This window comes from Protomyctophum bolini (genome assembly GCF_963924005.1).
Source record: "Protomyctophum bolini genome assembly, chromosome: 10".
NCBI lineage: Eukaryota > Metazoa > Chordata > Actinopteri > Myctophiformes > Myctophidae > Protomyctophum > Protomyctophum bolini.
This window is the reverse complement of record NC_137871.1, coordinates 7,934,768-7,950,613: the sequence shown is the minus strand read 5'-3', so window position 1 is coordinate 7,950,613 and position 15,846 is coordinate 7,934,768. Positions and strand designations below refer to the sequence as shown.

Genomic DNA, 15,846 nt, shown 5'->3' with positions numbered 1-15,846 from the left:
GTCAATTAATTATTTGAAGTGTCAATTTTGATAAATCCAGAAATGGCACGATGGCAATAAACCGTCGTGCCAATTCTTGAATCTACCGCAGCTTAAGGTCTGTCCACAATCCACCTCTAAACAAAAGTGAGGCCGACAGAAAAAGGGACAAAACAGAACATAAGAGCAGTAATACAATGAGCGAGGATTTAGCCCTCACACTGCTCACAGGAACGTGACACACAGACACATGCAACCTTGCAATTGACTCGCAGGCGGACAGGAAATAAAGCATTAAGACAGGGGCAGGAGAAGTCAACACTGTGATTTAAGCCACTCTATGGAGTGCACCCGAGGGCCAAAAAGAAAGGGATATTAACCCGGTGGAAGTCCACTCCTTTGTGTAGCTGGCTGGAGGGCTAAGTAATAAAACAGTTCATCGCCACAGCACAGAGATCGCGGGCGGAGTGCATACATCTCGATTAGCTGGTGAGAAAGCCCCCTGACTCATCTCAACACAACAATACCAGTTAATAACAGCCAAGAGGTCAAGCGTGTAGAGACTGCGGACCGCCCAACTGATGGGAGAGAGAGGGTATGTGTGCGTAAGGCAGTGTGTGAGACTGTGAGAGGGCATGTGCAAGTGGATGAATATGTGTGTTAAAGAGAAAGAGAGAGAGAGAGAGAGAGAGAGAGAGAGAGAGACAGAGTATGCATGCGCGCGTGTGTGTGTGTACTCGCGAGTGTGTGTTCATGCGTATACGTGTGTGTGCGCTTGTCTGGGAGGCGCAGTGCTCGAAGAGAGAATCATTTTTATATTTCTTGCTAATCAGAATCTGTTAGGAGTGAAGTTTGGATTCAGATCAATAGACATGTCGGCCTTTTTGAGAGGCACAGCAGCAGACGCTCTTAAAAGTAGCTTTTTTTTCCCCTTCTGAGCTACGAAAGTAACTGACAGTCAATATCTCTCATCAGGGACTTTCATGCTCAGTTAAGTGAACACATCGATCTGTCCGCCTACCACCCTACCCAGCACAGTAGTTGTACCAGAATGACATTTACAGTTGGTGCAGTGTCCACTGTGAGTTGCTTAATAATAATAATAATAATAATAATAATAGTAATAACTAGAACTGCACTCTGTCGAGAGCCTACTTGCGTGTTGCACACAAGTAGGCCATAAATGGCCTACTAGTGCGCATGCAGAGCGTGCAAGTACTGTCGACCGCTACGAACTTTCAAATCTCAGCCTCTGTGAAATAACGGTTTCAATATTGAATTATTAGGCTTAGCTATTTGCTACGCACCTAGTTTTTGGAGGTAATTTTTCTTTTTTTTTTGAAGTATGGTAAAAGCTTCTATCTATAAAAGAAATACAGTCCCATCGATTTAGATGTGTCCAGGGTCCACTCTCAAAGAAAAATAACACATGGATATCAAAAAAAGTATATTAATTGAAAATAAATATGTTATCATGTATAGTTGTATACAGTATAATATTATTTATTTAAACTTTCAATAACATTGCTTTAATTTTACTTAATTTTGGATTATAGTGATCAATACTAAATCATGGTCCGAGTAATAGGTGTCTCTAACTTCAATGTTTGTAATGGTATTTAAATATTTGTTAAAATATACATGATCTAAAATACTGATATTGATTAATTGTTTAAAGCCTAATCCGGACATGAAGGTTATCCTTTTTACTCTACTGAATGCTACATAGGCTTGTCCAGGGTTAAAATGTGATCCTTTCATAGATACTACGATTATGTTTTATAGTTAAACCTTGAACTTTATGAATAGTTAATTCCCAAGCTAATGTCAATGGGAATTGAAACGAAACCTGTTTGTTGATCCTGTTCCTCTGCCTCCATGGTAAATGATGGTTTCGTGTCTATATATTGGAACTGCTTCTGGGTAATTTGTTTTGTAGTTACTATTAGACTTTGCATTAAGTCCTACATCTTTGTCTTCGAACTTAACGAGTATTACTGTAACATAGTCACTGTTGTTCTGGAAGTCAATATATTCAACGAAGCCGTTGACTAATCCATCAGATGCCATCACATTAGCAGTCAACATCAACAATTGCTATATTAAGTATAGTTCGTAAAGCTCCTGTTTGTGATACTTTCCTTTTTGTGCAATCCAGATTGAATAGTCGCGTGTCTTTATCTTTATTAGTATCTAATGCCTTTATACGATAAATATTCATATTAAAATTAATCATGTTTGTAGTTATTGTGTTCATCGACAGATGTGTTCTCTGCAAAGACATGAATTGCATCTTCTGGGCAATTATCATCATTAGGATTTATTTCTCTTGATTCTAACTGTTGGATATCCTCATCTGTTATTTGTCCTTCTCTGACTCGATTCAACATTCCAGCAAAGTTCAGATCATCTTTCTGTCGCATAATTTCACATTTCAAGTTCCAACAATTTAAATAAATCCCATCCAAAATATGAAGCGAGCGATCATCAGCGACTTTTATCGTATCGTAAGCAAGCAAAAATATGTCTCCCGTTTTTTGGGGTTTTTTTTCGGAACGGAAGTGGGGGGGGGGGGGCTTACAGAGTAAAAGCGGCCATATCTTCCCGGCACCCCAAGCTTCTATTTTGAAAGAAATCCCGGGAAGACGTTATGGGTTTAGTGCCCAGCTCAGGGACACATAATAGACTGGGCCGAGCTGAGGATTGAACCAATGTTGTTCATTAGAAACACCATGTTCTTTATTTCTGTTATGCACTCCCTCACTCCCTTTGGCATTTGGAATCAGACTTTTTCACAGAACAACAGGACGATCAAAGATGAACAGAAAATCCAACACACAAGATAATGAGAATGAAAATGATGAAACAGAACACCTGGTTTGGTACCAAAAAGGGCATCAAATATTAGTGACTGATGAAAAGGGAAATACTGTAGTTATTACATTGCAGCATACTAGATCATTACTATTATTATTACTAGATAATTATTATTCATTTTCAGGTCAAATGGGGACATTCGAGTAGTGCACATTAATATAACTTTTATATCATGTCATCGACTTCACAATGTCCAGCAAATGAAAAATCACACATTGCATAATATGTTCCATACTGTGCAGCTCTAACCTTAACCCCGACTCTAAGGCTATTACACCTCTTTTACACACATTATCCTCTTGAGGACTTTTGGTGCACATAAAAGTAGAACAAAGGTACAAAGAAAGTTCGCACGCACGCACGCACACGCACGCACGCACACGCACGCACACACACACACACACACACACACACACACACACACGCGCACAGACACACACGCGCACACACACACACACACACACACACACACACACACACACACACACACACACACACACACACACACACACACACACACACACACACACACACACACACACACACACACGAACTTGAAGGGAAATAAAGGAGGGCAGTTTGGCACTAAAGTGAGTCCATCCATCTTCAACCGCTTATCTGTAGTCGGGTCGTGGGGGCAACAGCTCCACACTTCGACAGTAACTCTGGGGGAACCCAGGTTCGAACTGGGAACACTGCCGCCAAAAAATTGTGCAATTTTATCATGAACCACCACTGACCTAACCTGACTCCACCAGATGGCGGCAGCATCTGGTCTCTCTCGGGCAGAGACGATGCCACTCCGATCAAATGCTGATCGGAGCGATATGCGGCCGTAAGCGGCCGCTAGAGGCGGGATCAATGAAAAAATGGTGATGTATTGTAGCTGTGCAGCGCAACAGGACTACAACTCGAAATTAGATATCAGATTTTTGTACCGCTGCTTTGGGTTCATCATTTCTGCTTGAGAGAGAGACCAGCTGCAGGCAGGAGGAGGGAACTTGTGAACTCAATAGTGTCAGGTTACCACTGACCACCAGAGAGCTCCAGACTTCCCTCTCCAGAGCAACATCAGTAACTTCCTCCTGGGGGGATCCCGAGGCGTTCCAAGGCCAGTGAGTCGATGTGATTCCTCCAACTGCGCCTTGGTCGGCCCCCGGGTGTACCTCCCTAGGGAGACGCCCAGGAGGCGTCCTAACCAGACGCCCGAACGACCTAAGCTGGCTCCTTTCCAAGCGAAGAAGTAGCGACTCTACTCAGAGTTCTACACTAAAGTGAGTGATATCTACGTTATCTAGTAAGGTCACCTTCCTTGAGATTGTGTGTACCTACATCTGGATTTAATTACAGAATGTGAAAGAGTGCATCTGAAAACAAATTAATTCATACTATGTGACTCAAACAGCAGACTGTGTTACCCTTAGTTACGTAGAGGTACTCAAACAGTGTGCCCAGGCACACTGATGTGTCGTGAGACAAGTCTATGTGTGCCTTGGGATTTCTTTCTAATGGCTACTCCACACTTTATTTATAGCACAATTTCAAAGTGCATATAAAGGATATCTGAAAATAAAAGCATACATTGTTGGCCTTGAATATCAACGTTTATTAGAAAATGGAATTGCAGCAGGGATTCTGCAGATTTTAGTTGTAGGCACATCTTAGCAATGCAATGAATGAATAATACCCTTAGCATGGTGGAAGAACTCACCGACTAGTCTTGAACAGGAACACGGTCCAGTGAATGGAAAGAACTAAATGAAGAATGTGTCCTCTTTTGTTTGCTGTTGTTGCAGTTAAACACTGTGCAAAGCGTTTTGTTTTCTCGGAAAGAAATCAAACTGTTGTTCGCTTGTACATGTTTAGTTTGCAAGTGCCGCTGTACTTGATTTAAAGCTCTTGTTAGCAAGGACGTCACACAATGTAAAGTTCTGAGTTTAACTCTCAGCGTTACAGACCCGTAAAGACTACGGAGTGCAGACTAACCTGGCATTACTGGGCTTTTCCACATTGCAGAAAATACGTGCACCTATAATCACACAAATCTGAGCACTCACAAAATAATCAAAAGAGCCACCAGTCGCCTCTGGGTGACAGTCTGGCATCAATAATTATAGATGCATGATGTGAATAGAGAGAGCTAGATGTGCATAACATACACACACAGCTGCCAGGCGGAAAATTCAATCTGAGCGTCGGTCGCAAACCCCACTTGCGCAAACCCCCACCTTCACCTTCCTGCTATAGAAAGTTTATAATCTTGTTATCGTCATAATTTGATCATTCACAGCTGTGATCTGCGTGTCGTGTGTCCTACCTGTGTGTGTGAGGGTGGGAGGCCCTTCCTGCCATACACTCCTATAAGGGCGTTCTTCTGGACGGAGATGTTGAACTTGAGGAAGTGAGCTTCCTCCATGGTCAGCCTGGAGCGCCAGAACGACCCTGGCAGCACACTCTGTCCTACTAGACGTCCTATCTCCACCTGCCCCGTGTCCACCGAGTTGTTCTCCTGATGAAGCAGACCAGGTCTTCCTACACACACACACCAGACACACACACACACACACACACACACACACACGAGCATGAGATGCAGTATGTGTATCATTGAATGCTGATTTGAAGAACCTTTGGCCCTCTGCTGTATAATCTCACACCTTTATTCAAGCAGGGAGCCATCTCTTTTTCAAATGAGCACTGTACTGGCCAAGCGAGGCAGTATTAAAAATAATGGTTCCCTACAGTCAGTGATGCAGCACAAAAAAGGAAAAATGACCAGAGATAAATGGGCCTTTTATAAGGCTTTATATAAATCGCTAACAGGCTGCCTGCCCCATCGTCTGAGTGTTTCTGTTGAGTCATGAAAGAACATTTCTGCCCGAATTCATGGACTCATGGAGTGTTACCTGGGCTAAAGCAACAATGATTAAATGATTAAAAGCGGCATATTTCGGTAACTGAATCAGAATCAGAATCCACAACACAGAAGTAAAAATAGATAGTTCCCATCGTGTGATTTATTTGGAAGTGGAAGAAGAGAGGAGGGTGGGGGATGGTAGGAGATCAAGGTAATAGATAAATAAGAAGAAATGAAGCACACACACACACACACACACACACACACACACACAGCCGGAGGGTCTCTCTTATCTTATTTACAATACAGATACAATACAAATAAGCTTTCCAGATATATACAAGCTTGTTTCATAAACGGCACAACCATAGGGTCTCTCTCATCTTATTTACAGATTATATATATATATATATATATATATATATATATATATATATATATATATATATATATATATATATATATATATATATATGGTGCAGGGCATTTCTCAGGTTCAGGACGTTATTCAAGGTGCAACGTTGTTCATAGTGCATATAGTCCAAGGATGGTTCAAAAGATGAGCTAAACTCCAAGTCAAACGAGACCCCAGGATAATCCACAGTAGATTCAGGAAGGGCAAAAAGAAGGTGTATAAGGCCAGCCTATCGGTATTGCATGTCACCATGTGGGTGTGACTGTGGCTCAAGAGGTAGAGCAGGTCGTCCAATGATCCATGGCTCGGCGGTTCGAATCCCGGCTCCTCCTGTCTACATGTCGAAGTGTCCCTGGGCAAGACACTGAACCCCAAATTGCTCCCGATGTGCTGGTTGGTGCCTTGCATGGCTTCCGCCGCAATCGGTGTATGAATGTGTGTGTGTGTGAATGGGTGAATGTATAATGCACAATCTATGTAAAGCGCCTTGGATAAAGGCGCTATATAAATGCACCATTTACCACCAGGCTGCCGAGCAAGGCATCGCCCGTCATCAGGCCGCTAAGCAAGACTCACGCCTTGCTCAGCGACCTGATGGCAGACTCATGCCATGCTTCAGCAATCTGACGACTGTCGTGTGGAAACTGCTCATTAGCCTGGTGGTGCTGCCCTTGATACTGCTGTAGGCCCCTTTGACCATACCGCGGGCATTGTGAAGGGGTGAACAGGCTACGCTACCGCTTGTTGAACGCACTATTCGCTGTAGGCTGGTCTTTTCTGATTATCTAGTTCATAAATGAGTGAGTGAGGAACATCATGTGTTATTGGTCATTTACGGTGTAGATCTATCTTAGATGAGACTTTTGCCATTTTGTGAAGTGATTACTTCTAAATGATGTGGCTGATAAACAAAGACGTCCTGCCACCAACTTACATCATTAACGCCAATCAAGCGAGTGTGCGTGCGTGTGTGCGTGAGAGAGAGAGAGATGTGAGAGAGATTGAGTGTGTGTAATGAGGCCAAAGCCTGTCACTTAGTTTCAGTCAAAGTGAAGCCAGGCAGCCAAATTTACCTCTGGGGAGAATAATAGCAGGATATCGATTGCCTTTAAGCAGTCCAAAATCTGCCACATGCCATCTTAATTAGCACTACTAATGAGGACTTAAGTTGAATATAGTTTAAAATAATGAAGCCTTAGTTGGCCATTCTCAACTCAATTAATGTTTTCATGGCCATGCATTTAAAAATGTGTGATCCGCGTCATCAGTGCCCATACCCATACCCCCAGTTGGCGATAGGGCCTTTCTGTGTGGAGTTTGCATGTTCTCCCCGTGTCCCCTAGGGTAGATACCCTCACAAAAACATGCCGTAATCCTGGTCTCTAAAACTACCTCCCCCTGGCCAGCCGGGGTGCCTGATGGAGGGGAAAGGAACTTGTCGGAAATAACATGTCCCTTCCACACGTTACGTCCGGCCGGGGAAATTCCCCTCTGTCAGGTGAAAAGAAGCAGCTTGGACTCCTCATGCATAGAAGGAGGCATGAGGTCAGTCCGCTGCCCCCCCAGGTTGGCAGAGGAAGTGTAGCGCCCAGGATTACATTAGACAATTGGCACTGGGTGAAAAGAGAACTGGGTTACAAAATCGTGGGATAAAAATGTAATAAAAAAAAATAAAAAAATGTGTGTCTACTCTACTCATCAAAGATGAATTTGATAGCTTTTTTTGTTTGTAAAGGTGAGATGAGGTAGTCTGTCTCGAGTCTTGTACTGAATACCGACGGGTCCAGTTATCATTAATCTGTACAAGGGTGTCTGGAATCAAACATTCGTGAATCACAGGTGTCCCAAAAAATGGAGTAGAGCTTAGCCGATCCATCTCACCCTGGTAGAAGGCTATGTCAGGCCCAATGTGGTCCAAAAGTCAAACAACATAATACTGTTTGACCACATTTGAGTATTGGTATGAATGTTTCCAATGAGAAAGTAAAAGAATATTTTTCCCAGCAGTTTTCACAACACAAACAAATCATTGGAATATTCATACTGAGACAATAATATTAACACTTCAAATTATGAATGTGAAGGCTTATTTAAGTAAACAGAGAACTATGAAGCTTGATTTGAACATTGCTGCGGTGTTCCTCCCTCCTTACCATTGTCGGCTGAGAGGGCTGTCACTATGCTGGGCTGAGTGGGACCAGGCTTCACCCCGGCTCCATTTTCAAACGCCGGCTGGTGTTCTAGATCCTGGAGCTGCCAGTTTAGGCCAAAAAGGTGCATCGCTGTGAAGAACAAAGACGAGAATTAGCAACAAGTTTGCTTAATGAAATAAAGAAAACTAAAACAGGTGTGGGTGAACGGTGAAGAAAGAAAAAAGGGAAGAATGTCCTCAAACTTCGACATCTCTTGGAACTTTTCTCTTACCAACATTTTGTCCAGTAGCCAGCCCATAGACAACCCGGACATGTTGAGTACACCAAGGTTTTAGGTTAGAAATGTTTAGTATGGGTCCCCACCCAGCATGTAGAAACTGCCGGATGCTAACTTGCATATGTTGAGCAATTTCCATAATTGACGTGACCATACCAATTACAACCTATAGAAGGCAAAATATTAAAGATTTTATCATGCTTTATGTAGCATGTGACATGTCAAACTAGGGGGTTTTCATGATGCTGAATCCATTCCATTTGAATATTTTGCCTTCTATACAGTAGGTTGTTAATGGTATGGTCACATATTATGCCAATTATGAAAATTGCTCAACATATGCAAGTTAGCATCCGGCAGTTTCTACATGCTGGGGACCCATACTAAACATTTCTAACACAAAACCTTGGTGTACTCAACATGTCTGGGTTCACTTTTTGGCTACTAGGCTAATTAGAGTGTAAAGTGATGCACAACCCGAGAGACGTCCTGTGGATAACGTTCCCCAGGAACCCCGTTGGTCCCCGTGAGTATTCTTAGGCAGATGGAGGCTTTGCATTAAAGTCTTAGAGTCGGCACACAAAAACAGCATCTGTATCAAAGACGGGCAGCAGCAGGTGCCATTTCTATTTTGACACAAATCTTTCCTCTACAGAGAAAGAAAAAAAGCGGGGGGAAAACGTAATTCTCAAAGCTCCACGGGTCTGACAGAAGAAGAACACACGGTGGATGTTTTTTTGTGTGTGTACGCCGAAATGAAAAAGGACTGTTACAAAAAGAGCAAGACAGTCGACTCTCTCAGTGGGAGTGGGACGGGCGAGGGTGACGAACCTGCAGGGCGTCTCAGTGCTTCTGGTTCGTCTTCTTACATAATAGCACGTCGCTGCATGGCTGGCTGACATCTCACAGTGGATGTCTTACCACCACCACCACCACCTCCAGCTCAACGTGGGCAAAACTGAGCTCATCTTCTTCCCTGGAAAACCTTTCCATTTCCATCAGTGATAGTAAGGCTATACTGTTCCAACTTCTGAATCTGGGAGTGGTCCAGGACAGTCAGCATGTTCTCTTCACTGGCTTGTGGTATAGCTACCTGGATCCAATTAACTTGCGATGAACTACAAGGCAATCAAGGTCACGACAACCCCATACCTTCAGTGTCTTCATTACACTTTACACATCAGCTAACACAGGACGTCTGTCTGCTCCTCCCATCCCTATATGACACCCTGCAGGCAAAACTCTTAGCATCCTAGATTTTTCTCCCTCCTGGTTCCCAAACAAAATGACCTCCCCTGACACAGTCAGGACTGCTGACTCATTCCACATTTTCTGCTGCAGTCTGAAAACTCGCCTCTTCAGACTCTACAGGGCTCCAAATTCCCTTTTTTTCATTGCTATCAAAACACCACTCAATGCAATGATTATAAAATAAAGATTAGCATTTTCATTTGAAATCATCTTAGCCACTGTGACATTTATATCCCTATAAGCCAGTAGATAATATTGTATAATAAGTAGTGGTGCATTATATAATCGGTAGCATATCAAAATCATCCATATCATATGCCATGCCATATCGGTATCGGATCGGTCTAAAAAAATAATACAATATTTCCACAGATATTGATGACGCAATAATAGTGTGACCGTCGCTTTTGTTTTGTGTATTTCTAATGTTTGAAGGCAGCATAATCCGTATAATATCGGTCTGAATCGGTATCGGATATAACTGTGCACCCCTAATAAGACTGATAGGATGTTGCACTTTGTAACTTAGTCGTCCTGTGTAACAGCATCTGCTAAATGCCTATACACTGTGAATTGAACATAAGTAAACTCCCTGTCTTTCACTCAGCTGGCCAAACCGGCCTGTATGGTTGCTGTGTATTGAATGCAATCAGACTGTGGCTCAGCGAGAGGTCCAATCTCCCTCAAAGTCACCAGGCTGGGAACCCGCTGGTGAAGCATCTTGATTTCGGACCATTCGATCTGCACGAGAGCCATTTTCTCGTCGTCATACGTCACATTCCATGCTCAGTCAATCAGAACATCACTACGGGGCACACACACATACACACAAAGCTGGGCATAGGAGCGGCTAGCGCAGGTGGAGCGAGGTCAAAACGGTGACCGTCATTGATTGATTCATACATCGGTCGCCGTCATCCGTCTGTCCGTCGCTGATTACAACCGACCGGAATCACCGACCAACTTGCTTTCTCTCGGCTATAGCGCCCCTCAAAAATCTGATCTACAAGCCCTGCACAAGCAATAACGTATGCTTGTAGTCCAGCCATTTTCAATTTGAAGCCTGTGAGGCTTTTGGGCGGTTTAGATCCTGACACCTGTTCCCTCATACTGTACTTGTTCCCGGCAAGTTCCACTGTGCACTCTCTCTACTGCTTTGCTTCAAGAAAAGCTCCCATGCTTTTCTTGCCGCTGGGCCACTGGAGATTAGGAAATCGCACGCCAGCAGCGTCTGTCTCTCTCAGCTGTGGACGATGATAAAGTTAGTGACCAAGAAAGGTGCCCTCAGCAGAGTGCAAATCTCCACCAGGAGTCATGTCTTAACTATTTTTTTCCCCAAGTCTGTATACAGTATGTACGTATGTCTACGCTAGGTGGCGTCATAGGTACCGTATATATACGTACCCCAACCATAGACTGTAAAAAATATGGACAAAGCGTTCCGCGGGTCTAACATGAACTTAAAATGAAGCCTGTCAGTCCTTGCAATGGAAGTCGCCATCTTTCAAGATCCGTTTTGGCCCAGTTCAGGCCAGCTGGCCCATTGGCTGGCCCAGACAACGAGGCGGGACTTCCCCCCTTCTTCTTCGTTGGTTTTTATTTTGACTCGAGTGGGAGGGGGATCCCGTTCATAGACTGTAACGGTAGCCACGCCCCTCAGAACATGCGCGACTTTATGGTCATTTTTTTAATAAATGGGACCATATTTTTCCAAAAAGAATATTATGACATTAGAAATGAGACTTTAAACTAGTGACTGAAAGCAAAAAGTATTCATGACCATGTTTATTAAGGTAATACAGTCTAGGTGAAGTTGGGCCCAAATACATGGACTTCTATGGGGCTATGGGTTTTTTTGAGCCCAATGATAGCGCCACAACAGGCCATTATACGTATGAACTTTCATTTCCTTAGTGGCTTCACAAAATATCCGTCTGACTGCCCCCCTGACCCCAACGTGTACTCCGTCTATATAATGGTTGGTGCCTATAGGGAAGCTTTTAACTTTGGATTGCAAATATATTCACAGTGCAAACCAGTGGAAGGGAGGGATTTTCTTTTTTTTTAATATATTTTTTATCCCATGATTTTGTAACCCATTTTTCACCCCTGTGCCAATCATCTACTGTGATCCTGGGCTCTACACACCCTCCGCCAACCTGGGGAGAGCAACGGACTTAACTCATGCTCCCTTCATGCCTGAGTGTCCAAGTTGCTCCTTTTACACCTGACAGGGGGGAGTTTCCCTGGTTGGACGTAGCGCGTGGAAGGAACACGTTATTCCAACCAATTCCTTTCCCCTCCATCAGGCGCCCCGGCTGGTCAGGGGCAGGCAATTTAGAGACAAGGATTACTGCATGTTTTTGTGAGGGTATCTACCCTATAGGGGACACGGGGAGAACATGCAAACTCCACACAGAAAGGCCCTTTTGCCAACCCCGCCTTCGGGTATGGGCACTGATGACGCGGAGGAGGAGACACGCCGCCAGCACCCACACTGCCCCGAGCGGGAATCGAACCCAGGACCTTCTAGCTGTGAGGCGACAGCACTACCAACTGTGCCACCGTGCCCCTAAGGGAGGGATTTTCAAACCTCATAAGTCTTACTCTAGAATCGCTGTCCTTTGGTGGATTCTCTGCCATCCACATTGCGGATTTAATTTGTGCCTTTGTACAGCGTACGCTGCCGCCAAGTAAAATCTTCTGACGAAAGGTAAAGAGTGTGTGTGCGTGTTCCAATGACACTAGAGTGTGTGTGGGGGGCGGGGGGGGCAGGCAAACACCGTCTTTTAAAGTGAAGGCGTATGCTGGCACTGGGAACTGGGGTGTATGCTAACAGCTAGCGGTAGAGATAGAGTTAATAATAATAGAAATGTATGGAGTGACATTCACATCATGTACAATCATGAAAGTAGCACAGCTTGTGCAACCAGTTGATTGTTAATTCCTTGAGTCAAAGATGTCTGTACTGTATCATCAGCCAATCAAAGGCTGGTTCTGGTCCAAAGCATCACAAAATGGATATCCCATAGCTTATATTTATTTGAAAAATAATTCTGGAATTAAGGTCTTTGGCCTGCTGGCAGCGTGCACAGGAAATGTGTCACTGATCGGGCCCAGTAATATGCAAGATTAGCGGCAGACACACGCACGTAAACACGCACGGACGAATGCATGAATATCTTAGCGGAAATTATATATCAACCAAACCGTCCGTTACGACATGACCGATGGTACCAAATTAAAAACACATCACACTTAAAAGGAAGAATGAAGTTGAATAATTGATTGGCAAGATGACACAAAAGCTCCGACTGATAAACTTTGGATGAAAGGGAAGCTGTGGCCCGGCCCATCTTGTCTCTTAATTCCTTTCTTTGACTGTTGAAGACCGTGGCCTTATCTCAACAGGAGTTTCAACTGTGTCTAATGTCTTTCCTTCAGTTCTTTAAAGCAACGCAAACCGTGCCAGACACGCGTCACACATCAGACTGACGGCAGCATATAGCACACTGTCGGAAGCGTCAACCGACTTCCTGCCAGAGAGGAAGTGATGTACTGTACGAGTCTGTGGGCCAACCTCGCGGTGTATCGGGGGGGAATCTCTGAAGCGAGACAACAGCAGGAAACCCCTCTTTGTGCTCTTTCCCCTCTCCAGTCACCCCGCCATCAAACTGCCTCAAGGTGAACAGCCCTCAATTTAAGAATTTACATAAGTTATTCTGCCCCGACCAGCGCGGCTGGATTAATATTTATGGAAGGTGAGAAACGTCTCTCTGTGAGCTAGAAACCAGAGAACCGGGACTATAATCAGCGATGCCATCAGAGCTGAGCAGTATATGCAGCTGCTATATGCACAACATCCAGCATATACTGGCTCATATCCACACTATCCTCTTATTTTGGAGATGCTATTTATGTGCACCTATAATAACAAAGTGAATGGGACTTCTTCCCATCTTTGCTCTTCCGGCTTTTAGAACAGAAAGGCCAGGTGATGATGGTCCCAGTGGTCCCCGATGTTTGGCCATGCTACGTATATAGGGCGAAAGCATTTAAAAAACGTTCCAAAATAGTGAAAATGGGAGATCTACTACATGCCAGCTCACAATGTGACACATTGTGACCTTGTGGAACTGCTATTTTTCACAACACCATGGATGAGAAGCATAACATATGGCTTAGCCCAGTTAGACGAGAGGCTGATTCTAAAAAAAACACCTTATAAATCCTAACCTAAGTTTATATAATATTTAATCAAAACATGATGTTGCTATACAGTATACTGTACACAAAGCAACAACAACCCGAAAATAGGTTCCCGGATTGAAAGGTATAGTTACTGTACGTATAGGGGTTCCTGGTCTAAATGGGTTAAGTGGTTAATCGTGTGTGTGCGTGCGTGCGAGCGTGCGTGCGTCTCTATCTCTCTCTCAATTTTCTTTTTTAACGTGGTAATGTTGATTATGCAATGAATCGAAAAACAAATAATTGACAGAACAAAATCAATAGTAGCAAGCCCTACAATTGAACACAAGTCATGTTCTCATACCGAAGCCCTTGCTTCAGCATGTAATTCCAGATAATACTGGAATATCCAAGATATCTTATCATGAATTTTATAGCAGAGATAAGAGCTTATCTGGGTTACTGTAGACAGCATATATATATATATATATACAAAGTGCATTTCCCATGCACCAGCTCATGTGAGGCATGCATTCAAATTATGAATAATAATAAGAGGATATTGGTGTACGGGGAAAGGGCCCATTGAGACAGAGATTGAATATGCAGACTCAGTACTTTGGGTCTTTCAGTCGAATATGTTTTCTCAGGGTCAATGTAAGTTCAATGTAAACATTACTTGAGCCGCAAAGTGAAGTGACTGCAAAACCCTGTAAAAAGGCTAACTGTATAACTGTATAACTGCATAACTGTAACATCCTGAAGTGTTAGAGTAATTTAAAGGTGATGTAAGTTAATAGTGTGGTACGAGGTGTCCAAAAAACAGCTCTTGTTGGATTTTTTGTCTGTGGTTGAGAATACTAAACAGGGGCTTTTATTACTTTAACTAACCTTTATTGTTAGTCAATAAGCAGCCAAAAGGGGATCTCTGATCATGACATCAAAGAAAAGGACCCGCACACTGTCAGGAACTTGCAAAGAATGTTGCTCTTAATTCGTTTCGGTCGTTAGACCTTCATCAGGACAGACAATGATTGACGATTGTCTGTCCTGATCCGACCGAATCGTTGAATGAAGTTCCTGACTGTGTGTGGGTTTGATTGATTGTACAGTCAAACACCAAACAAAGTCCTTGCTGTCTTGTTTCCATTTATGCCCTAGGAAAGAATGTAAAACTGTATGTACAGATTGGGGGGAAAGGAGGGGGGGGGGGGGTCACCTGGGGGAAGGATAATTTCCTCTCCCTTGGGCCTATAGAGTGTCGCAGTCCCTCCCCCTTTCAGAGCAACGAGTGGCCCAGGAAATGAATCCCAATGCATTTTTCCCATAGGTATTTCAAAACGTATTTATTCAAAGACCTTTCAAGCGTCGTACGAAGCCAACTCTTGTCGTGACAAATCATGACAACACACACAATATTTTGGACCAAACAAATAATTACAAAACAGAAAAACAACAAAAAAAAGTGTTGTAACCTGCCGTTTTCCTTTGTTGTCCTGATTTGTCACGACAAGAGCTTAAAAGGTCTTAATAAATACGTTTTGAAATGCCTATGGGAAAAATGCATTGGGATTCATTTCCTGGGCCACTCGTTGTTCTGAAAGGGGGAGGGACTGCGATGCTCTATACTGAAAGGTGGTATGTAAGTGATCTCCCTTTTTTTTTTTTAGAAGGAGATATTTGTTTTGGAAGTCGGTGGTACCAGATTGTTGTTTCCGCTCCCTCTAGTATTGTGGCTGTGGGTGTCACTCACTCTTTTGAGGTAGCTAATCAGGTATGCAGCCTTGGGTACTGAGGGCATTGAGGGCAAGGCTGCATTTACAATTTTGAATGTCAAACACATTTTCAT

At 43.4% G+C, this 15,846-nt stretch overlaps 1 protein-coding gene across 1 annotated transcript in view; it reads right to left on the bottom strand.

Moving 5' to 3' along the window:
- LOC308323109 (teneurin-3) overlaps positions 1-15,846 on the bottom strand; it is a 223,061-nt gene that overhangs the window by 106,854 nt on the left and 100,361 nt on the right. Inside the window, 2 exon segments of the mRNA XM_080774726.1 lie at positions 5,174-5,388; positions 8,282-8,410. Coding sequence (XP_080630852.1) covers positions 5,174-5,388; positions 8,282-8,410 — 344 coding nt within the window.